This window comes from Vitis vinifera, chromosome 17 (genome assembly GCF_030704535.1).
Source record: "Vitis vinifera cultivar Pinot Noir 40024 chromosome 17, ASM3070453v1".
NCBI classification, from domain to species: domain Eukaryota; kingdom Viridiplantae; phylum Streptophyta; class Magnoliopsida; order Vitales; family Vitaceae; genus Vitis; species Vitis vinifera.
In genome coordinates, this window is record NC_081821.1 from 11,483,580 (window position 1) to 11,510,624 (window position 27,045).

Sequence of the window (27,045 nt, forward strand, 5' to 3'; positions counted from 1 at the left end):
TCAATGTCTGAATCAATTTTGATGGGAATGGTAGGCTGTGATTCGGCGTCCCAGACCTGGCAAACATTAGAGAAATACTTCGTGTCTCAGACTCGTGCTAAGGTATCTCAGTTAAAGGACCAATTAAAAGCTATTAAGAAGGATAATTTGACTCTTAATGAATATTTGTTGAAAATTAAGCATATAGTAAATATCTTGTCTTTAGTGGGTCATGTTCTTTCTAACAAAGACCACATTGAAGCTATATTTGAAGGCCTCTCTTCTGAATATGACAGTTTCATTGTGTCTGTAAACACAAGATCAGATCCATTTTCTGCTGAAGATAATGAGTCTTTAGTCTTTACCCCTAGCCCAAGAGACAAGGATTGAAAAGCATCACAAGAATCTTGACTAAGGTACCTCCAATGTTGTCAATTTAGCTACACAATCTAATTACCAACCGCATGTGCCCATCTTCTTAAACATCATCACATACAGTCGTCAGAACCAGAAATATTGAAACCCAGGTTGAAACCACATGCAGCCTGGATTTCAGTGGATGGATCAGCACTGACGCCATTAGGATCAGCCCTCAACAAAGCATTCTGGGCGCATACAGATGTCAAGTTGGCTCCAATGGTGGCTCAAGAGCTTGTATTTGGCGCATGCTATATCAGCATCCATCAGACAGGCTAAGACCAACGGCACTGGTGACAAAAGCAATGGCACAAGGTCGGAGATCAGCCGTAAAACCCTGGTACGATGGTTGTCCAATGCTGATTTTGGTATAGATTAGCCCCAGCACGAGGATGAGGAAAGCTGCCTTCATCACTGAATAACCCATATATATGAATATAATTTTCTCAGTTTATATAGCTAGCTGCATTCATGCTCATCATAGGATCTTAAATTTTACGTATCCCTGCAGGCAGAAAAACTATTGTCAGCTCTATATATATTGCTGGTAATTAATGGGCAATTAGACATTGTGCAGTGTTTGATTATTGAATTGAGTGGCCCAATATTTGGATATCAGAATCACATTAATTTCTGTGGTATAGTACATGAAGGCATTTCAGGCCATTAACTTTCACTGAACCCATAAATAGGGTGGTCTTCTCACTGAACACCAGACTCCATACAAATGAAAAGAAATGGAGGTTAGTGTTGAAGGAGACTTCCATGACAAATTTATTACTTTCCACCTTAATGGTATCGCTATATATATATACATTGTAACGTAAAATGTCTTTCACTCGCTACCAAATGCATGGCTCTAGATCCCCCCAACACTCCTACACCCACAAATTGTTTTGGACTCCTACGGCCCAGCTGCCAGGCTTCATGGGTATGCCTCGTGATAGGTCCGAGTGAGAAAATTTGGCATAACGGTATTCAAATTTGATATGTTTTTTGTGGGTTTGAGTTAAGTATAATAGTGTTTGAATTAAATTCGTATCCATATATATAATCCATTTAATAAATAAAATATTTTTTTCATTGATTTACATAACATAAATTTGATTCGAATTATTCCATTCAATAGTCGTGTTAATTATGATAAGATCTTACTTAGATTTAATTATTAAATTAGATTTGATTATTAAATGAGTTGTATGTCATGTTATTTGATTGATAATTAGATTGGATTTATGTTTTTAACGTAATTATTATATTGACCTATTTAGTAGTATTTGACCTTAGACACGACCAGGACATAGGGATAACAATGAAATAGGTTTTTTGTAATATTTATCTCCCTGATAAGATGAATTTGTGAGTATCAAATGCAACGTGAATTTGGAATTTTTTTAAAAAAATACTAGTCTGGTTTGAGTATTATTTTATCTTACATATCCCATTTGATTCTTGTCTTTTTTAACATATATAAAATTCTAAAAAAACAATAGTTCTTATTAAAATAAATTATAAATTTTAATATGTTTATTTATCAATAAATAATATTTATTTTAAGTAATTTAAATTTTAAAAAAATTAAAATTAAAATTAGATGAGATAGGGTGGTATGGAAATTCTCATACCTACCCCACAACACCTATTTAATTTTTTTATTTTTTATTTTTTATTTTTATCCTTTAAATAATCCAAATAGATTTGATATTGGAGTAAATCGTCCCAAACCTACCTCCTTATTATCTCATGTACCATCCAAAACTTATTGGAGGGATTGTTTTGATCCATAACCACTTTAATAATTATCAATTTCCTTTTATTTTAAAAAGTTATGTTGTAAATTCACAAGTGACAGCTATTTCAAGGTCTTTACCTTAAAATTTATTAATGACTATTTAAAACATTCAAAGAAACTTATGATTTAAGTGACTACATTGTAATCTTTTGTTATCACGTCATAAAAGGTAATAAAATTAAATCTTATGAACAAGAGAATTGAAGCTACCATCGAAACAATGGTGAAATGCTGACTAATTGTTCTGATTAAAAAGAAAATGATAATTTTTATAGTACACTTTGAATGAACTTTTTATTAAAAAAAATAATAATAATTATCAATTATAGTTAAATTATTAATTAGTCGGATAAAATTAAATATTTTTTTAACATTAATGAATCACATGGAAAAAAACTTAATAAATTTTATATTATAATTTTGAGTTGTGTAAAATTGAAAAGTCTATAAAAGTTTAATAGAATAATGAAATAATTCATTTATATTTTGTACTTTTGGTGACTATTTTCAAATGTAAAAAAAAAAAAAAAAAAGGGAAAAGATGAAGAAGAAGAAGAAAAAAGAAACAAACACTTTAAATAGGCTAGTAGCATAGCCACATACTGACATACAGCCAAAAATTTGGAAATCCTTTGCCTAACGATTTTGCATGCTTTCTATACCTACCGCTAATATACATAACTTTTTTTCCAGAGCTTGTTTGGTTTGTTTAAGGATAATTTAAGTGTTTTTTTGAATGATAATTAAATTATTTTTTTTAATTCTTGTTTTTCTAAGACCTGTTGTGGACCCCGCATTTCGGCTCGATGCGTTTCCCACTTGATGGCGAGCTCATTTTTTATTTTGAAAAATGATTTATTAATTAAGAAAATGACTTGGAGTCGCCACTTATTTTTGTTTTATTTTTAAAAGGGTAAACAAAATAAGAAAGAAAAACCCTAAGTGTGACTCCTTGTTTTGGAAAATGTTAGTCTACGAAAAACCGGATCGAGTTCGGGGGTCAGGTTACTTATCGGGAAGGTACGGTAAAAAAAACCATAGCACCCCTCTAAGTCCCTAAAATCGGGTCTCTACTAATAAAATGAAGCTGACGTGGCAATTGATGGGAAAATTAATGGATACTCAAATCGACCATGCACACGTGGGAATCAAAATATGCATAGAGAATGATCGAAATGGGAAGGGATGCGTACCTGGGCCACGAACGAGCAATGCACTATCATAAAAATGGAGTCAGTGTATAATAAAGAGCACAAAACATATCACATGCGTCACCAAATAGATATTAAAAACAGTTTAAGGGAAAACTGGATTTTTGAAATTTATTTGAAAATTGGAGTCTTAGAGATTATTTGAAAATTGGAATTTTAGAAACTAAATACAAGAATGAGAATTTTAGAAATTAAATTTGAAAGGAATTAAAATTTCGGAAAACTAAATCTAGGAATCGAGATTTTGAAGAATTATTTAAAGACGAAATTTTAATAAACGAATGAGTGAATAAATAAATAAATGAAATAATAATAATGATGAAATTAATCATTAAACAACTGAATGTGAATAGTGGAATTTCTGATATTGAAAATTAAATTTAGAAAACGGAATTTTGAAAATTTGAACTTTAATTATTGGAATTTGTAAAATAAAATGAATGGAATAATAATAATAATAATGAGAATTATATTTAAACGAATGAACGTGAATAGTGGAATCTTTGAAATTGAAAGTTTGAAGAGTTATTTAAAAATGAGATTTTAAATGAAAGAATAAGTGAATAGATAAACGAATGGAATAATAGTAATGATGATTAGGAAAATAGTTGTGAAAATTGGGAAGTGAACTTGGGAATTGGAAAATTGAAGAATTATTTAGAGATGGAATGTCGAAAAATTAAATTTCAAAAATTGGATACCCGAAAAATTATTTTAAGGACGGAACGCCGAAAAATTAAATTTCCAAAAATTAGAAACCCGAAAAATTATTAAGGATGAAATTTTAAAAATAAATAAATAAAATAAATAAAATAATTTAAGTTTGGGAGGTCAAAGTTGTGAAAACTATATATATATATATGTATATATATATTTTTTTTAATAGGATTTTTTTTTAATAATTAAATTAAAAATAAAATTTTGAAAATGAATCTTTGGCATCAAAAGTTGGAAAAACTAAGAAAATGATAAAAATAGGAGTGGCCTTAGCGTGGCAAACAGGCTTGCACTTAAGAAAAGCAAACAAACAAATAATAATAATAATAATAATAATAAAAAAGGCCACAAACCCATAGAAACCCATTTTCCCATCAACCCAATCCACGTGGGGCTTAAATGCAAGTGAATGAACTCGTGTGACTCACTAAATCTATTTGCAGCAGCCTTTGCCAATCTTCTGCCACCCACAATGGTCAACAGCAACGCAAATAATTGGATTATAAAGGATTCAAGGCCTTTTTTTTTCTTCTGCACCATCAAAGTCATATCTTCCCTCATGAGGGTCATCTGCACCTCCAACTGATAGCGGTTCATACACTCATAAAGATGATACAAATGTCTGCCACAAAGGTCCTTATTCTCCATAATAGCTCTCTAGATATTTCATGACACCTCAATGTATTTTCACTGTTATTGCCTCGGGTTCATGAAGAGGTTATAATGGGTCGGTAGGATTCAGGGCGACTAAGAGGGATGAAAATACAAGATGTCTAGTTGGTGTCTAGGTGCTGCTATTCATGCCAATGGGAAAATCAGTGCTCTGTAATGATGCCGTTTAGTGAGGAAACCCATTGAACGTTTCTTCAAACCATGATCTATTCTCACCATATTGGCTGCCAAAAAAAAGAATAACGCTAACGAAGCCGGAGTGTTGAATCATTTGAAGTCTTTTCTATTCAGTTCTGTTCTTCCATGTCATCTAAACCTTGTGAACATATACCCTTGCAAAAGTTCGCAGTCAAACGCAGATTTCCTCTCTCACAGTTCATGCACTGAACATGGTCCAAGAACAAGGAACAGCCACAACAAAGAAGAAATCATGGAAACAGAGCATGAAAAATAAGAGATGAAAATATCCTCAAATGAGACTTCATTCTTGGGTCATCCGTGAGCCCTCTGACTAGGTGAAGAATAATATCAAATGCAAATATTGGCATGATTTTTGGGGCATTTCGCAACAGAGATAGACATGCTCAGACTAACAATGCCAAACATGAATGCACGGTTATATCTCAATAAGCAACAAGTGGCCTTCATTATCCACTCGAAACAAAACAACAAATATCCAAAATATCAATAAGAAAATGCAGAGGGATAGCAAGAATCCGAAATAAACCATAGCCTGTTGCATTCATGGGATAGCAAGAATCCGAATCAAACCATAACCAGTTGCATTCATACCTGAGGAAGTCTTTTCCAGCAAGACCAGCAGGACTCCAAGCTTCTCTCCAGAAAATCCGTCCGCTACCCTGCTTTTTTCCCCCCAAGCTTCCTCTTTCAACTGGTCTCCTCCCCCCTTCCTCCTTACCCTGTTCCTATCTTCTTTGGCAAGTCTCTACTTGCCCTACTGTTCCTCGCATCAGCAGCATGGCCCTCCAATCACCAGCATGGCCCCTGCCATCTTGACTTGTTGCACATCCCATCTCTCGTAGCTGCTTTCATGCCGAAAGGGAGGTCCCCCCTCCTCACTAAATCCCACTCTGGGATCCTCCTTGAAAAGCCACCTTGCTTCAACTTATATCTATAATAAAAGAAGGCAATAATAATAAAAATCATATCACTTGAACCAATACACTTGGTTCAAAACAGGGGGTCTACACCTGCTTTTGAAGTTAATTAAAAGCATAAAAAATGGATTGCCCGCAATTTTGTTTAAAAATAAATAAAAAATAAAATTGAAATGGGATTATGGGAAAAAGTGTGATGCTACTAGGCAAAGTAGTGGAATATTGCATCCTAGATGGTGAAAGTCCAGTAACTAAAAGTATCACTAGCTTACACTCTGATATTAGTATACAAATTTTGATATAGCATTAATATTTAAAATAAAAAAATGTTAATCATGACATGTTGATTTTTCTCTTGATAGAAATGTAGTCTAAATTGAATGAATAGAAAAGTAAGCATTCATTTTTTTTCTCTTCCCTTTTATTTAGCTTCCTTTTTCCTCTTGGGCTGCATTGAAATGGTCAAAGGGTTGAAACATGGTTTCATTGGAAGTTGAATAATGTAACATTGTCCTTTGGGAGATGTCAAAGAGCAAAGCCTTTTTATCATGAGGTGTGAATGAGTGCTTATGCACATCAAGGATTGGATAGACATTTGCTTCTCCATTTGGACTTATGAAGCAAGATAACATTTGTTATTATTTATGAATTCATCTTAAATAACTATTGACCCATATGGCATATTGGGAATAATATTAGAGGATTGATTTTATTTTAATTTTTTATTAATGATTTTTTACAATTTGGATTAGGAGTGAAAAAAAAAAAATCTAAGCCACATGTACTTAGTTTAATTCATCAAAATTATTTTACTAAGTGAATTCTATCAAAAGACAATAAAAAAGATTTATCATTTGATGTATACATATATATATATATATATATATATATAAAGGTTAATTTCATTCATATCCCATGAGTTTTAGTATAAATACACTAAGCCACCTTTGTTTCAAATTTTATTACAGATATATTTTTTATATTCACTTTATTTTTTATAGAATTGTTAAGTGTGCCTACTTAAAATCTTTTTACCTAAAATCCCTCTAAAATTAAATTTATAAAAGCAATAATTGATGAAATTTGAAACCAATGATAATCAAGTGTGCTTAAAAATAAAAATTTCAAAAAATACCATCGAAATTTCCCTAAAATTCGGGTTGTTGTCATGGGCAACAAATAAGATAACGTAGTGGAAAAAATCTATAATAAACATCAAACTCCAAAAATTTCCAAAACTTCGCTAGGACAAAACCCCCATCCCCCAACTAAAAGAAGAGGCATCAACCATTACGAGTATTGTACCCTTAGTAATTAACTTGATAACATTATATACACATTGAAGTTGTTTTATCTTATTTTTATTAAAAAAAATATATTCTAAAAATGAATATGCTTTTTAATACATTTCTAGAAAATAAAAAATATTAAAATAAAATTTTAATAATAAATTAATTTTAATTATTAAAATATAAAAACTATTATCACAGTTTTTTTAATGAGTCTTTCTTTGTTTTTTTTTTTATATGTTAATTAAATACAAGATGAATACAAATTTGAAAATAAAATTATAAACATTTTTCAAAAATTATATATATATCATCTTTTCTTTTATATCTTTGAATACATCTATATTAGATACATATTTATGTTCAAGTTTGTGAAACTAAGGTTTGGTTAATTTTGATTTTGATGATAACAAAACAAGGTTTAGAACTAATGATCATATTTCAAGTGTGATTAGGCAAGACGACTTCCAAAGTGGCAATCCAAAGACAAATCAAGCCAATGAGAAATCATAAAGAAGAAGACCACCTCAAAGAGAAGAGTTTTTCAAGACCAAAGCTTCTTAAGATCTCTTTGTAAGGTTGTTGGTGCATTAGGACTTTCATACATTTCATTTTTTATTTATGCACCAAAATCATCCAAGAGTAATATTGTTTTAAATATCTTAAGAATTGGATGATTTCATGTTTTTCAACTAAAACCTTGTGTTAAATGATTTTCAAACTTGTGTTAAGAGGTTTTAAGTTGAAAAAGGTTGAGTGTTGAGCCAAAAAAATGGCTCAACCGGTTCAACCAGTCGACCGATTGTGCTCGTCCAGTCGAGAACCGGTTGAGGGAGGCCAAAAAGTTTCTCTCTCTCCCAGTGGCCTTCTCTTTCCGGTCAAGGTTGAATCTCAACCGGTTGAGGTCCGGTCAAGGTCCGGTTGAGGCCCAACGGTCACTTTTTCTAACGGCTAGTCAATCGATCGACCCCTAACTCGACCGATCAAACCCCCAACGGCTAGTTTGACTTTTTTTCTTCTATAAAAAAGCTTCAATCTTCATTGTTTCATAAGCTTAACCTTCCCAAATCATTCTTGATTATATTTGAGCCTTTGAAGAGTGTTTTTTGAGTGCACCATTGTTTCATAACTTGCATATCTTTAGTGCACCATTCAATCCTAGTTTTTCTTATATCTTTGAGCCTAAAGTTCTATTACTAGGATTTTGAGAGATCATTATTTGTATATCTTTGTGAGGAATTTTCTCAAGTGTGGGGTATTACTTGAGGCGTTGTTCAAGAGTGGGATATCTCTTGAGAAGTGTAAAGGGTGCTTGGAGCCAAAAGTCCAAGAGGGTGAATTGGAACCATAATCCAATTGTAAAGAGATTGGAAGCTTGGTTGAAGCTTCAAGATAGTGGAACCCTCACTTGGTTAGGAGGTTGAGAAGAGTGGACGTAGGCAAAGAAGTGTCGAACCACTATAAACTCTCGTGTTTGCACTCTCTTTTCCCTAACTCTTTTAAATTATATGCAATTGTCTTTATTTTGTTTATTATATACTTGCATATAATTGTCTCTTATTTTTGCATAGTTTAAATTTTTGAAAAAGAGACCATCACCCTATTTACCCCCCCCCCTCTAGGGTGATTACCATAATTTGAAGTAGCCATATTTTTCTAACAAAGTTTTATATATTATTACTAAATATCACACAATTATACATATATTAGTTTTTTTCAACAAAACTTTAATACATGTATTATTATTTCTTCTATCATTTTTTGAAGTTTTTATCAATATTTTTATTAGTTTTTATTAATTCCATCCGTCGATTTTTTTTTTCCAAAATTGTTATTGATGTTTTCTGATATATTTGTAAAATTTAACTATCAGTATATTCATAAAAGCCGGTATTTTTATTATTGACTATATTTACACCAAATATGCATGGATTTGAGTGAAATTAACTCTTTTTAATAATAGTATAGTTTACTTCACGAGAAAGTAAGTTCATCAGTCCAATTTCCAAATAAAAGAACTTACTAAACCGATATCCATTTGAAATTTAAAATTCATTTTCTTTGTTAAATATGATGTTAAACTTAATATAATAATAAAGGAAAGACTATAGAAAGTTTTTTTATTGTGTTTGTTAGTCCAAGGGTTTTTATAAGTAAGTTTTGATGATTATAAAAGAAAGTTAACTAATGATTTAAATTAAGTAAAGTTTTCAAGGTTAAATGATAAAATTTAAAAGAAATCTTAAACATGAAAGAAAGTCAACATCATAAAGACTTGGCTTTTGTAAAGACTTGAAGTGTTATAAGAGAATATGTAAGATGGTATTTATTGATACACTTAGGTCTAAAACTCTTCTCATACACACTTAAAAACTAGTTTTCATCCTCACTAAAGTTTAAAAACAGTGTTTTTATCATAAAATTGGATGAATCTTTGTTTTAATTCAAAACCTTGAGTCTAATTCTTTTTAAACTAATTTAGAAATGTTCTACGAAGGATTACACCAATTCTTGGAAGTTTCAAACCTCAATCCAAGTCTTTTTAGGCATTTTTAAGTGCAATTGATTGAGGGATGATGAAGCTAGTTGAACCAATTAGGTAACCTGTTGGGCTTGACCAATTGAGGTTTGGTTGAGGGTACCAAAGTTTTTCTCTCTCTTTTAGTAACTAAGGTGCAATCGATTGAGGTTTTGCCTTGAGTAGTCGTGGATTGGTCAAGGTTCGGTCAATGGTAAATCACCCCTCCAACTAAATTTAAAAACCCTAATAGTCACTTGCAAAGCATATAATGTCCAACAACTAGTCAACCAATCAAACTGAAACTCAACCAATCAAGCTGCTTTTATGGCTTGTTGGGTTCATAAGTTGAAAACCTATAAATTAAAGAACTATACTACATTTATGAACAAGAAAACAATTGCATTCAATTTAAAAAGCTATCTTTTCTCATATTCAAAACTCTTCTTATAAGTGCATTGATTTCTCACTTACAAATTCTTGAGTGTAATTTTCAAATTCATCATACATTTCCTTTGTATTGTGAGTTTAATTTGTTCTAGGATTTAAAAAATTAAACTTATTCATTATTTACTCATGGTGAAAAAATAGACTTTAAGTTGGTTGTATACTTGAAAACATTGTAAAGGTCCATAGAACCTAGTAATCCAAGTGTAAAAAGATTGAAGACTTTAGCCTTAAAGACTTGATGATAGTGGAACCCCCTCTTGATAGGAACTTCAAGAGTGTGGAAATAGGTGAGGTGTCAGAATCACTATAAACAAGTTTGTATATCTCTTTCTCTCAATCTCTTTAATTTACTTTTGCATTACTTATTATTTTTTTTTTTTTATTTGATTGTTTTGAAAAAGTTTTTAACACTCAATTCACTCTTCCCCTATTTAAACTAATTAACCACTTTTCATAACGTTAAAATTATTATAACATAATTATTTAATTTTTTTTATCATTGAAAGTTATTAGGACTTTTGCTACAAAACAATTTGTTGCGGTGAGTTGTAACCCTTTAAAATCTCTTACCAAGTCAAAAAAATTATTTAGTATTCATAATCGTTATTTTTTGTTTTATTTGATTATTTTGAAAAACCTTTTTAACACCCAATTCACCTCTCCCATATATAAACTTTTTATCCACTTTTCATGAGGATAAAATTATTGTAACATAATCATTTTATTTTCTATCCCATCGAAAGTTGTTAGGGCTTTTGCCACGAAATAATTTGTTCCAATGAGTTGAACTCTTTAGAATTTCTTATCAAGTTAAAAAATTTATTTAATATAAATAATTGAAAATTCAAGCTTCCAATGAGGTTGGAAAAAGGAAAATATAATTTTCTAAAAAGTGATTTAGAATTGGGAGAAGAATTAGAAATGCAATTATTTTAATTACTCATTTCTTATTGAGGGAGAGGAGAGAGATTGATATCTACTTACATGTTCGAAAATTGATGGTGTAAAATTTTTGACAATTAAAAAGCTAAGTTCATAAGGGACAAACAAAAATTCATTAAATTTTAGAAATGTTGTAAAACAAAGTGAGAAAAGAAGAAAGCAAGAAAAAGATAATAGAATGCATGGGGAAACTCTCTTGAATTTCATTAGGGGCCCTTCCATTTTATAGGGAGTTACACAAGATATTTATGGATGATCATCCACAAGTTACCATAGTGGTACAGAATCTCATATTTTATAACACTACCCCTTGGATGATCATAAGAATATGCCTCATTAAAACCTTACTAGGAAAAACCCCATGAGAAAAAAACCCTAGTGAAGGAAAAAGAGTACAATATTCTTTTGGATTACTACAACTACCTCGTTAAAAACCTTGTCAATAAAACCCAATGGGACAAAACCTGGACGAAGGAAAAAAGAGTGCAGTGTAGGGATATTCTTATCAATTAGCTTCCCCTCATGTAGACATGATTATATTTTCTCTAGTAGCACAACATGGAGATCTTTGAGTCCGCGTATTCCAATGAGCCTCTCGAGTATTGTCATTGACAATGCCTTTGTGAATAGAAGAGAGTCCACATGATTCTCAAAGATGCTGGATCATAGATCTTAGCTATATACATTCACGACTTACTTCATGAATTGCTAGTATTTCTGAATGATTTGATGATGTGACCACCATTATTTGTTTGATAGATCTCCATGAAATAGCAGTACCATTGTAATTAAACACATACCCTATTTGTGACCTACCTTTATGTGGATCTAAAAGATATTCTGCATCTACATATTCAAGCAATTGTTGCTTTGATTCCCTTGAGTAAAATAGACTCATATTAGTAGTTCCGCATAAGATAACACAATATATGTTTGATACCATTCCAATATCTTCGAGTTAGAGCGAAACTGTATCTTGCTAATAAATTGACAGAAAAAACAATGTTTGAATGTGTACAATTGGCAAGATACATAAGTGCACCAATAACACTAAGATATGATACTTCAGGACCAAGTAATTCTTCATCTTTTTTGCAAGGACAAAATGGGTCATTTTTCACATCAAGTGATCTGAGAACCATTAGAGGATATTCTTATCAATTAGCTTCCCCTCATGTAGACATGATTATATTTTCTCTAGTAGCACAACATGGAGATCTTTGAGTCCGCGTATTCCAATGAGCCTCTCGAGTATTGTCATTGACAATGCCTTTGTGAATAGAAGAGAGTCCACATGATTCTCAAAGATGCTGGATCATAGGTCTTAGCTATATACATTCACGACTTACTTCATGAATTGCTAGTATTTTTTAATGATTTGATGATGTGACCACCATTGTTTGATAGATCTCCATGAAATAGCAGTACCATTGTAATTAAACACATATCCTATTTGTGACCTACCTTTATATGGATCTGAAAGATATTCTGCATCTACATATTCAAGCAATTGTTGTTTTGATTCCTTTGAGTAAAATAGACTCATATTAGTAGTTCCGCATAAGATAACGCAATATATGTTTGATACCATTCCAATGTCTTCGAGTTGGAGCTAAACTGTATCTTGCTAATAAATTGACAGAAAAAACAATGTTTGAATGTGTACAATTAGTAAGATACATAAGTGCACCAATAACACTAAGATATGATATTTCAGGACCAAGTAATTCTTCATCTTTTTCGCAAGGACAAAATGGGTCATTTTTCACATCAAGTGATCTGAGAACCATTGGAGAACTTAAATGATGCACTTTATCCATATAAAAATGCTTCAAAACTTTCTTAATGTATGTTGATTGATGCACTAAAACTCCATTTGGAAAATGCTCGATCTGCAGACCGAGACAAAATTTTGTTTTTCCAAGATCTTTCATCTCAAATTCCCTTTTTTCAAGTAATTTATTATTCTTGTGAGATCTTCAGGAGTTTCAACAAGATTTAAGTCATCAACATACACTGCAATAATTGCAAATCCGGTTTCTGATTTCTTAATGAAGATGCATGGGCATATAGGGTTATTCATATAACCTTCTTTTAGTAAGCATTTGCTAAGACGATTGTACCACATGCATCCATATTGCTTTAATCCATACAAGGATCGTTGTAACTTGATTGAGTACATGCTACGAGGCTTTGTACAATTTGCTTCAAGTAATTTAAATCCTTCAGGGATTTTCATGTATATATCATTATCCATGGATCTGTATAAATATGTTGTAATAACATCCATGAGACGCATATCTAGTCCTTCTAAGACTGCCAAACTAATTAAGAAACGAAATGTGATTGCGTCCATGATGGGAGAGTATGTTTCCTCGTAGTCAATACCAGGTCTCTATGAGAAACCTTGTACTTATTAATCACGTTTTATATCTTATGATCTCATTATTCTCATTGCGTTTTCGTACAAATACCCATTTGTACCCAATAGGCTTTACATCTTTAGGTGTTTGGACCACAGGTCTAAAAAATTCTCGTTTTGTTAATGAGTTTAATTCTGCCTGTATAGCTTCTTTCCATTTTGGCCAATCATTTCTATGTTGGCATTCTTCCATATTTCGTGGTTCGGGATCTTCATCATTTCTTATGATATTGGAGGCCACTTGGAAAGCGAAAAATATTGTCAATAATATTATTATTTCGATCTCATTTTTCTCCCGTATGTACATAAATTACTGAGATTTCACAATTTTCAAGTACCTATGCCTCTTCGGGGGCTTCTCGTTCAATATGTGCCTCTCCAGGGGCTTTCTGTATTATTTGTGCCTCTTCTAGGGTTATAGATTTATGAATTTTAAACCGATCAGTTGTTTTGATGGTCTCTTCTAGAGTGCCAAGTTTTTCTTGGGTTCTCGTCTTCCGAGGAGTTACATCCTTTGAGCCGAGATGTCTACCATGCTTCAGGCATATCTTAGATTCATTTGTTAACTATCTTACATGGACATCAATCCGTGCTAGAGTATTTGCAATCAGGATATATGACTTTGTCGCTTTCTTTGTATCAATGAAAGCATTTGGTAATTGATTTGCAAGATTTTGCAATGAATGATCCTTTGAACTTCTAGTTCACATTGATTTGTACGGGAATTAAGATAAGTCAAAATCAATGCTTAATTTCATGCCATTCTTCTAGAACTGGCTTTTCTCCCCCTTAACGGTGAGGAAATTGTCTCATTAAAATGATAATCTACACAACATGTCATTCTACCTTTTAAGTGTATAGGTAAACTAATCACTGAATAAAAACTTCTGGTTTATAATATACATCCATACGACCTTTTATCCCGGGTGACCAAGTTGGTCTTACAAGATTCTTTTGGATCTATCATCATATAAAGTGTCATTCACATGGAATCGAATACTACTAGTGACATAGTATAAGCTCTTCTGGAGCCTTTAATCAAGTTTCTATATCACCTGATATAGTATTAACATTGTTTGTCATCATTGTTGTGCAATTAATGATATAAGAGTTTCATCAAAGTAACAAGTCATAAAACATTGTCATAAAGACCTCGTCTTTATAGAGTTGAAGAAATATTATCATAGAGAAAGAGTTAAAATCAATGGAAAAATATTAGTCATTGATGATGACTTAACTTAATAACTTGTGTAAAAGCAACGAGAGCATATATAACACAATAAAATATTCAAATTTGTACATAGCTTCAAGCTATAAACTATTTATGTATAACTTCTAGTTACACAATATAATTAAAAAAATTTAAAGAAATCAAAAGTTAATATCTTTCGTAGCTTCAGACCATGATTATTTTGTTAGAACAAGAAAATATTTAAATTTGTACATAGCTTCAGGCTATAAATTGTTTTTTATATAAATTTGTGCATAGTTTTAGGCTATGAACTATTCATTGTGTAGATTTATGCATAACTTCAAGCTATAAACTTTCATTATATAGATTTATACATAACTTCAGGCTATGAACATTTATTTATTTATTTTATACTTTCTAGCTATATAATATTGTTTGATATAACTTCCAGTTATACCGTATAATTAAAAATAAATAATTAGGGATCATATACATAACTTCTGGTCATGTATTTGTAATTTTTCCCATAACTTTTGGGTATAGGGATTGCACATATTTTTCATAACTTCTAGTTATGAATTTACCCTATAATTTATAACTTATCCCATAACTTCTAGTTATAGAGACTGTACATATTTATGCATTCAAATAAAATAAATGAAAATAGAGAATCAAAGGGTAATAAAATAGAAAATCATGATACAAGTTTATCACATACCTTTTTGTGAGAAAGAAGAGAAAAAAGTCTTTCTATTTCTTTGAAGAGAAGAACGTCTTTTTTTTTCCTCTAAAGAGAAGAACATCTTTCTTATTTCTCCAAATAGAGAAAAATCTTTCTATTTTTTTTGTAGAGACTATTTGTGCTAATAACGTATTGTAAAACAAAGTGAGAAAAGAAGAAAGCAAGAAAGAGGTAATAGAATACATGGAAAAACTCTTTTGAATTTCATTAGGAGTCCTTCCATTTTATAGGGAGCTACACCAGATATTTATGGATGATCATCCACAAGTTATTATAGTGGTGTAGAATCCCATATTTTATAACAGGAAATAATACAATTAATTAGAAACATTTTCATAGGTTTTGCATAAAAGTTAATGATAATAAGAGTTTTAAAACAATTAAAAGTTGAGTTCCATATTCATAAGAATAATATATAAGTTTTAAGATAATTAGAAGTGGAGATGGAGGTGTACATTTATAAGGATTAAGTGAAAATTATTTAAGATTTAAAAATAAGAATAATATAAGTTTTAAGATAATTACATGTATACATTTACATTCATAAGGATTAGGAGATACTTATTTAAGATGTATAAAGGTCATCAAACTAATTGAAATCTTTTTCTACAATATGTTGCTAATGGTATCACAAAAATCATTTTTGTATAAGTTTCAAATTAAGGTAAAAATTATATCAATCTCTTTTATAATTTTGAAATAACATTAATTATTTAGTCAATAAAATTATATTTCTCTTAATCTAGATTTGATTTTGGTATGAATTTCATCATTATTTTAAATAGATAAAAAAATTTATTATTGTCTTAATAATATTTTAAACATTTTTATAGTTTAGTTTTGATGCAACAAACGTTATATACAAAATTTGTACTAGAATAGATAGTCCTAGAAATTTATTACTAGTACATAACAAAACTCCCTAGACACATATCAATCTTCATAGCATGGTCCCAATTCCAATCCTACCATTTTCCTTTTTTTTTGGTTTGACATTTGTAATGCAACAACTTTTACACAAGTTGTCATTAACGTAACTAGTGTTCGAAAAACATTTTTTTTAATAATTATTTTTCTAAAAATTAGATTAAGAGTTTAATGATGAATTCAAAAGTTTTAGAATTTCTAAAAGATTTTTAACTTTCTAAACCTATCTTGAACTTTTAAGACTTGTCCTTTGTTAGAATTTAAGAGTTTAACAATCACAAGTCATCGTGTATCCCTTGACTTTGTCTTGATTTTCTTTTCAAATTTCTTGATGGTTTTTAGTAAGCTCAAACAGTTGCTAATTCGAGGTGGTTGACTCATTGCCTTACAAGTTGTTGGTTCATGGGGCCCAACCCATAGCCATGTAAATTAATTGATACATGGTAGTGTCTTGGATTAAAAACTTGCTTATGTCCTATCAAGCTTAACAAAGTTGGTCATGCCTTAATTAAGCAATGGGCTCCAAGAAGACTAGACTTGACAAATTAAGGATCGAAGCACAAGATATTGACTTACTCTATACCTTAATAAGAGTAGTGTGTGACTAGGCTACCATTATCCTTTTTTAGTCTCTATTTCCTTTAGCATAACCTTCACTTATCCCCTAGTGCAATATTGATTAGCAACACTGCCATGACACTGGTCTCGTGCCTAGTCACTTGTCATCCCCATTGGCCACCCTACTCTAATCATAGTTCGGAAGAAGGCTACAAAAAGAATCAACACTTAACCTAGGTTTCAAAAATAGTATCTCCTTCATCCACCGTCATTTCTAAAATCAATCACTACTGAAGCCACCATCTCTACTAATCACACTTAGAACCACCTCATGTTAGAAATTTCTAGATTTGCTAAGAAAGTCACAATTCTTCTCAAGTAATTGTTGTTGTTGTTAGTGACAAAAATATCAATAGTGTGAGTTGATATTTTGTTTATAAAGATATCACTACAAGAAAAAAGGTCTTCATTGACAGTTTTTCATCGTCAAGATAAGGTATATCTGTTAAGGTAGATCAGTATTCACATATGTCGTCTATGCCAGTGTCAAGAAATGATAAAAGCTAGCTTGACATATGCATATGTTAAGTAGACCTTATTTCTATCAATGTAGGAATCTTATTAATATGACATATGTTAAAACGTTTCTTCCACTTTAGTCAAGGTTAGGTTAAACATATGTGAAGGTTAACTCATTGTTTTGTCAAGATTATATTCAATATATGTTAAGCTTAAGTATGATATATGTCAATGTTGTTTTATATGCTTTTAAATTTAATTTACACATATGTCAAGGATGTTTTTTGTTTTTTTTTTTTTTCAAAGTTGAAATTTTAATATGTTAAGGTTCTTTTATTCTTATGTCAAGGAATACAATTTCTTTTATGTCAAGATTTCTTTATTCATATAAAGGAAATTGTTTTATTTCATATCAAGGTTGCATATGGAACATGTCAACAACCTAACCTGTTGCCCAAATAATCTGCATCAAAATTGAACCTGTTGTGTGTGTGTCTATACATATATATATATATAAAGTACATGAATGTATAAAACATACTTTAAAAAAAATATGAACATGTAGGCAAATATATTGACAAAAAAAAAAACCTTAATATCCTTGCATAATCTTATATTATCTCACATACATCCAAAAAAAAGGCAAATATGTACCCAAAAATCCAATAGTTATACATGATAAATATAATGTAGCCATGATCTTGTGCCTTCAAAAGTGCTGTAATTGCTGCAAATGCCACCAAATCTTCTGCAAGTAAGAAAAAAAAATCAGTATATGTTTATATTTGAAAGATTAATAAAAGGATATAAACATGTATCCAAATATATTCCCAAACAACCTAACAACTATATAAAATCTTGTTATCTTGTCAAATATATATGAAAAAATAATAGATATTTACCTAAAAATAACCAAATATCAAGTAGCTGTACATGATAACAAAAATTCATGCATGATCTTCTCCTCTAAAAACTGCAGCACTGCAAATGTCACCTAACCTTTGGCAAGAAAGAAAAAAGTAACATTATTTTATATTTATTTTTTAAAGTTTATTAAAAATTCAATGAAAAAAAATCTACATCCAATGTATATTAAACATGTCACCTAATCTTTTGCAAGTATGAAAAAAAAACAACATTATTTTATATTTGTGTTTGAAAGTCCATTAAAAAGGTATAAATATGTATCCTAAATATATCAAAATGTATCCACAAACAACCCAGCAAGTATACATGATCTTATACTATTATCAAATAGTCCAAAACATAGTTCTGAACCAAGATTAGAATGCTAGATGTATCCACTCATGACTACTATCTACCACTCATTTTCATCCAATTCCACTCATAGTGAGAAACTCAATTCAATTAGTCCAAAACTGCATGCAGCAGTGACTAAACATGGGTTTGAATCCAATCTTCCTATCATGAATTCTATACTAGACATGTATTGCAGGTGTAGTTGTTTCTCTGAAGCAAATAAATATTTCTATGAAATGAATCAAAGGGATTTGATCACATGGAACACCTTGATCGCGGGATATGAAAGATCCAATCCAACTGAGACATGTAAATAGTCCTTTATTTGATGCCACCAATATCTGATTATTTGTTTAAATATACTTAAAGTATTCTCAAAACTGTGTTTGCTTGCTATTTTCACAGCAAGAAACTTGTTGACTGGCTTGCCAGAGAATATTGGAAGGCTTTCACATCTCATTCGTCTTGACTTTCATCAGAACAGTGAGTGAATCTAGTCTCTACAAGGTTTTTCCATTACGTATGTAAAGTTTTAGAGGAATTAATAGTGGTTTTTAAGTATACTCTTTTATCTGAACTATTTTCTCTCAACTCTTCTAATGAAACATGTGCATCTGAGTTATGCAGGAATTTCATCAATACCAACATCAATAAAGGGCTGTTGTTCCCTTGCAGAGTTTTATATGGGGTCATATTCTCATTCCTTGTTGCAAAAAAAATTAGATATTTGGGAGTGTCTGGTGTACGTAGATTTTCTTTCATTTTAAATCTTTTTATATTTGATATTCATCTAGTTGTTGTGGCTTCAAGTTTCAAGAATAACGTGTTGTCTTTGCTACCAGCAGAGATTGGGGCACTTTCTCTTTTAGGGACATTAGATCTTCACTCAAACCAGGTGGGTAGACATTCTATATTCAGTTTAAGTATAAAATTTATCCAACCAGTGTCAAATTCTTCTGAGACTTCGGATATACCCTCTTTGAGTGATTTAACCTACATGTTATTTCTTCTTATCTTAGTTAGCTTCACATTTACCAGCATTATGGCTGCCTGCGTGACCTTAGCATTTTTGAATTGTGGACAACAGATTCATGGGAGGATTATTCAAAGAGGCCTTGATGGGAATTTGGCCTTGTCTAATGCCCTTATAGACATGTATTCCAAATGTGGAAATATTACTAATTCGCACCAAGTTTTTTGGGGTATGTCTCATAGAGATTTGGTTTCTTGGACTACCATGATGATTGGGTATGAGACTCATGGGTATGGAGAAGAGGTTGTTGAATTGTTTGACAAGATGGTCAGGTCAGATATTAAGCCTGACTGAGTCTTGTTTATGGGCATTCTTAGTGCTTGCAGTCATGCTGGACTTGTAGATGAAGGCTTGAGATATTTTAAATTAATGGTGGGTGATTATAACATTAGTCCAGACCAGGAGATTTATGGGTGTGAAGTGGATTTGCTAGGACGTGCTGGGAAAGTTGAGGAAGCTTATGAACTCATAGAGAGCATGCCATTCAAGCCTGATGAGTGCGTTTAGGGGCCATTTCTTAGAGCTTGTAAAGCACACAGGTTTCCCAATTCCAAAAAATTAGCTGCTCATAAGATATTGGATCTGAGGCCTAATATGGTAGGGACTTATGTGATGCTATCAAATATATATGCAGCCGATGGTAAGTGGGGGAGTTTGTAAGACTGAGAAAGTTGATGAAAAGAATGGGAAATAAGAAGGAGACTGGTAGGAGCTGGGTCGAGGTAGGAAATCATGTCTATAGTTTTGTTGTTGGGGATGAGGTGGGCCCCAAAATAGAGGGGATATATCAAGTTCTGGAAAATTTGATTGGGAATATGAAGGAATCAAGGTATGTTCCTGATTTAGATTGCTTGATATATGACTTAGAAGATGGCACTTGAGAAGCAGTTGAAGTCCAAAAGGTGAGAAAACCATATACAAATGGGGGATTGAAGAGAGTCATTTGATTTTAATGAACAACATCGAAGTGGGTACTAGCAAGAAAGTTTTGAGGTGAATTGACCTTTCCATCTTTGAAAGAGATCCTATTTTATTATAATAGAGAAGAAGAATGATCTGTAGTAATAACATGATGGTGTGCAACAAATAAGACATCTTATCAGATCGGCAAAGACCATTGTTTGTATATACAAAATTCACAATGTACTTATCTTATGACCTTAATTTGTACTACAACACATTAATAACCAAAGAGAAATGCATTGAAAGATTATTCTTCAACTTACTTGGTTGTGAGTGCCCTTTGTTGTTTGGGACAACTTCTAGGACTGCAGCTTTAGATTTTGATAGCATGTTTACAACCTCAAATCCATGGATGTGAAATGAAAGACAAGATGTGTTATTTAAAATGCATACCATGTAGGACTAAGACATTCAACTCCTAAACCAAATTCAGGTTGATATGATCTTTGAAAATTTTGAAATCTCAAATTTAATCACTAGCAAGGAGCTAACCTTAACTTGTTATGGCATTGGCAAACCAAAAACTAATTGATGAGAGGAGTTTTCCTTCCATGGTGAACACCATTTCAATGGAGAGGAAGAGTGGCACTTTCCTTTATGTTGGATAACATTTCTATGAACCTGCAAGATTAACAAAAGGCAAGGTTAAACTCATTTTGTAGCATTACTAAGACAGCCAAGTAAAATCTGCTTTAGATAGATTATGTATCATTTTTTATTCATAAAATCTACATCCAATGTATATTAAACATGTCACCTAATCTTTTGCAAGTATGAAAAAAAACAACATTATTTTATATTTGTGTTTGAAAGTTCATTAAAAAGATATAAATATGTATCCTAAATATATCAAAATGTATCCACAAACAACCTAACAAGTATACATGATCTTATACTATTATCAAATATATATATATATATATATATATATATATATATATATATATATATATATATATATATATATATATATAAGATGTTTACTAAAAAAGAACCAAAAATTAAATAATTATGCATGATAACAAGAATTTATACATGATTTTATACTCTAAAAATTGCAAGTGCTACAAATGCCACCCAACCTCTTGCAAGTAAAAAAAAAAAACAACATTACTTTAAGTCTATATTTGAAATTTTACTAAAATGATATTAACATGTACCAAAATTTATACGAAAAGAATCCAACAAACATACATAATAAAAAAAAAAACATGAATTAGTACTTTCATCAAATGTATCTTTTAAAAGATATAGGTATGTACCCAAAAGTATCCAAAACTTCAGCATCTATGCATGACAATAAGATCTTACATATGATCTTGTCATCTCAAAATTGCAACAACTGCAAATGTCACCCGAAACCTTGCAAAGAGAAAAGATGCAACATTAATTGAAATTTATGTCTAAAATTTTATTAAAAAATTATAAATTAACATACCCACTATACTTGGTCTAAGATAAGAGTGCTCAAAAATGAGACCCATTCAGATCTCACTTCATCTAACTCAGCTCGTGAATAGGTTTTTTTTCCTTCAAACTAAAATATATGACAAGAGAAAATATGTTATTGTGAAACATTAAATATATGTATAAGCTCTCATGTACTTATGAAAATACATAGGCAGATAAACCTGAGATGTTAAGAGACTTCTATTTGCAATTATGTCTCGCATGTATCGCATGACAAAATATCCGCACATGACACCATCCAACTGTTTGGGCCCCTATGAGCAAAATTATAGCAACAAAATTTCACAATCAAATATGACATCATATAAATTTGGTCAATTTTTTCATCATTCACATTTTAAATTTAAAAAAAGAATGAATGACATAATGTTAGTTTCAAGTAAAATTTGCACCTAAATTATACTCAATACATGTCTAGCATAATACCTTAAGCTCCCATGTTTACAACTTGGAGGGTTAAATTAGGTAAAATATAAGAATGTACAATAACATGTCTATGTGAAATATGGAGAAAAAAAAAATGAATAGATAAAGGTAATGATTAATTATATTTATTAAGAATAGTGATTAACTTTAAAAAAATATAATAGTTAACTTTTGTCTATGTGAGAATATCCCTTAGAAAAGATCATGACTTTAAAGACTTCATTAAGGTAAATCAATCAAGCTTCAAGAGCAATTATCGATAATATATTTCGAAATATGTAGTATTAACCTCATTTTACATCTCATAGATTGACATTATAGAAGAGAAATGCAATTAGTAATTATAAGGAATAAATGTTTTACATATGAACAATTTGATTGAAGATGGATAAAAGAGTAAAGAGTTTTGATTAAAGAGAGAGAGAGAGAGGTTGTGCCTTACAAGAAACATCTAAACTAAATATAGGATGTATATAAGACATACTAAGGTTAAAAGAAAGATATAAAGAACAACTCACACCTAAGTAACATGATCAAAGCAATCTAAAGGATCCCCATTGCTTCCTTACCCACACACACATCTAAATTGTTCTAAAGGATTGTAAATGCTATGGATATAGTGATCAAAATTTAATAATTGTTCTTCCTATGACCAACATTTCAAATTGACTAATTATGTATATATTAATTTTTTTATGCTTGAATTTTCTAAGGTTTGATCTTCCACATCATAATACAATTGAAAAAAGTCTTCTAGTCATGCATTTTTAACAAAAATTTTACTATTTTTCTTCTAGTTTCTATTACTATTTCTTGAAATATTAATTGTAAAAGGTAAAAATGGATCATAAATCTTTCAATCACATGAAAAAATGGGTTTGTTCTTTTTTAGTACTACTTCATTAATTAATAGTGGAATAATGGACATATGAGTACATTGTATTCATAGCATTTTAGATTATATTTTCGTAAGGTAGTGAAACAAACATATATGGTATCTTTCTCAACTCAAGTTAGAAATAGGAAATAATAACAAAAACAATTATAAACTAAGAAAATTCATATATATATATATAGGTATATATTCATGTGAGAGAAAGCCATATAGAATCTTTACATTTCAAAAATCAAGTAAATTTTCATTCAAGAAAGCAACTTAAATGTAGGTAAGTCTTCAAAAAGTTTAGGAGAAAAAAAAAATGTAACCTCAACAACCATCCACTTGAGCTCTTTTTTAGATCCTTTCTTCTTTTGAGATACAAAAATTCGAAACCCCCTACAAAAAATAAGATTACATTAGTGTTCGTTTTGAGATATGAAAACTAAAATTATGGTAGGCTTACATGTTCACAATATCTTTTATATCTTGGTATGGCTGTTGCAATTGCGAGTCTAAATAGTAGACTATTTGTGATTTGAGGTCAATTACAGCCAAAACCCAATGAAACCTGCAATATATTAACATATAATTTAGATAAATAGCATTTATAAGGCTAAGAAATTAAAAACAATTATGATTAACAACTTACCTTGGGTTATATGGAAGAAAAACCAAGTCTGCCAATTTAGAGTCAATTAGGCGATCAGCAATGAACCTTGCTCTTTTTTCAATTTGTGGGGCTATTGTTCCAACCTTGGACACCATTCCTAGATGAATAAATATAATTTTCTCCTGTAGTGTCTCATCCAGATGTTCATGCAACCGCCTAATGAAATATCACCCAATTTAGAATTACTTAACAAAAAAAAAAAAAACAGCTTCTACTTATTTATATCATGAATGTAACATAAAGATTTACAACAAAATCTCACCAAATATAGAAACATATGCAATTCATAGTCAACTCTTTTGCAGAAATTACATCATTCATTTCACTTGTCAAGAGGAAAGTTTGAAATTTCATCCCAAAAACATTGATTGGAAAGTCAACTTTGGGTGCCGGTTTACCCTCCAACATTGTTGAAACTGTTTTAGAAAACAGTTGTACATCTCTAGGATTCTCATATTTGATTTTCTTTGGGAATGCTTGTATCTTCTTCATTTTATTCTTCCTCTTGCCAACATCCTAAACACATAAATAGATGCATGACATTAAAATGAAAAATAAAGAAACCAAGAGTGTAGGAAAATATAACTCAACTTTGAAAGTTTGGGTATAACGTTATTCACCTCATCATCATCATTTATCACAAATGCAATAGGCCACAAAACCTCATATCCAACACCCTCCCTTATTGTCCTAATGTTTTCAGAAAGTGGGAATGGAAAAAGTGCATTAGGTTGAAGAGGGTAAAGGATGACTACTAATATATCAGCACCATCAATGGAAATCTGTGAATCTCGTAAATAAGTTCCATATGCAACAATGTTATCTTCAGTTTCAAGAGCTAATTTGCATTTATAAACCTGTAAAAACATATTTTGTAATCCTTAGTCTTTCATTATAGTTATTTTATATATTGTTTTTATAAATTTAACTTAGAAAAAGGCATATATACCTGAGTTAGTGGAGAAGCTTTTCGAGTCCCTTGTACTGATAGGTTCTCCACATGAGCACTATCATGAGTCTTCCCTCCTATTTCTTCATGTTGCAACAATTGTTTCCTTATGTTTGTGCTGCTCACTTCAGAGCGGGGTGTGAGGGGTTCTTTTTTTCCAGCTTTCAAAGCAATGATCTCCTCTTCCAAGCTCTTGACTTTCTCCATTAACATCCTTTGACATTCCTCCTCTTCAAGAGTTTTTGTGGGTTTTGGTGTGTTGAAGAATTGTTTAGGCTTTTTTTTCCACCTTTTCCTCTAACCCGTCCAGGATGCTCTAATGTACCCAATGCTAAAGTGAGGATATCCTTTTGGCCAACACATGTGATCTTCCCTTCCTCAACAGCCTTTGTCAACTCATCCTCCAAAAAAATATGAGATACTTCAAAAGTCATATTAAATAAAAAAAAAAAAACAAATGAAATTGACTAAAACTAAGTATAGGTTTGACAACTTACAATCTTTTCCACTACAGGCCTCGTAACTTCATCATATTCACCTTTTTTCAATCTTGCTAGCTTCCACAAGACCCATCTATCAATAGGTTTCCTCGAACCTGTCTTTTGCATCTATCAAAAAACAAAAAAGTGAAGTAATTAAACTTTACAAAAGTAAATGTCCAACAAAATAAAATATACTAATTCAACTTACCAATTCTTCTTGAAGTCTTGCATATCCTTTCCTACTCACTCGATGAATATAAACGTATTTTGCCCTCCTTTCTTTTCCTTTTTTTGATTTAACTTGAAACTCTTTTGACAACCTATTAGCCACTAACTTTCTCCAATCTTCAATTGGAATGTAATTATATTCAGTTGGTGGCTGCAAAAGATACTCGGGTTTATCCTTATAAGGCAGGATATACTCTTTTGTCAATCTGTGCATGAATGACCTAAAGCTAGTCCCAATGGATGATATGACGTTGTTTTTGCTATTCTCATCAACCAAGAATGCACCCTAAAATATAAGATCTTGATTATTTACACAAAATAAAGGAAAATAATTTCATTAGATTACTACATACTTGATAAAAAATTGATTATTTAATAATCATGTCAGTCTACACAAAATATAGAAAAATAATTTCAATAGATTTCTATATACCTTAACGCAATCCCATAATTTCTCCTTCAATTCCACAGGCACTACTCTCCAATCAGTATGATAAACTGGCACCATGGTTCGTGCTAACACACCCATGTATGATACAAGCTGTACATATCCCTCACCCACTCCCTCACCATCATCATTATATTGAATGTCAATTTTCAGTCCTTCACTTCTCTTTTTAGCAATTTCAGGTTTTAAAGTTGGGCCTCTTAACCTTTTTGGTGAAGTAATCTTCTGTTTTCCTTCCTTTTCATCCATCTACATGACAATCAAAAGAATATGATTAATCTCATAATGCATACATACATATATATATATCTTACATTCAAAAGTAAAACATGATATTTTAATAGTTACCTGCTTTTTATCTCTTATTGGTGGAGCCATCCGTAAAAATGTAGCACTTTTCTCCCAAGTTCCCAAATAATTCAGAATTAGGCAATAATAAACAACACTTGAAAATGTATCTCAACTAAATCTAAAGAAATTAGTTACGAAATGATTTCATAAGTATGAATAAATCATTGTTGTACAAACTTTGCAATACATGAAAATTAATCTTAAATGTTGATTATGAAATATGCATAAAATTAATAGGCTAATCTATTGCTAAACCTCAACAACAACATATCATCGAGTTTAAAGAAAATTACCATGACTTATCTTATAAACACACACACACACACACACACATTCTACCATTATAGCTTAGTTAAATTACATCTATTTTAGTCACTACTGTTATAAGGTCCTAATTGGAATGCATGTTTCTAGTTAGGA

The 27,045-nt window shown here is 31.0% G+C and overlaps 1 protein-coding gene and 1 pseudogene across 1 annotated transcript; one reads left to right on the forward strand and one right to left on the reverse strand.

The window, feature by feature from the left end:
* The first annotated feature begins 598 nt into the window (after positions 1–598).
* On the forward strand, positions 599–20,651 carry LOC109124324 (putative pentatricopeptide repeat-containing protein At1g56570; annotated as a pseudogene).
* A 1,511-nt stretch (positions 20,652–22,162) lies between these two features.
* On the reverse strand, positions 22,163–24,849 carry LOC132252831 (uncharacterized). The gene is made up of 6 exons (XM_059734168.1): positions 24,430–24,849; positions 24,147–24,323; positions 23,961–24,065; positions 23,824–23,893; positions 22,353–22,445; positions 22,163–22,258 (listed from the first exon to the last, which is right to left on the reverse strand). The coding sequence occupies exons 1-6, from the start codon at positions 24,657–24,659 to the stop codon at positions 22,163–22,165; spliced, it is 771 nt and encodes a 256-aa protein (XP_059590151.1). The 5' UTR covers positions 24,660–24,849.
* Positions 24,850–27,045: the final 2,196 nt, after the last annotated feature.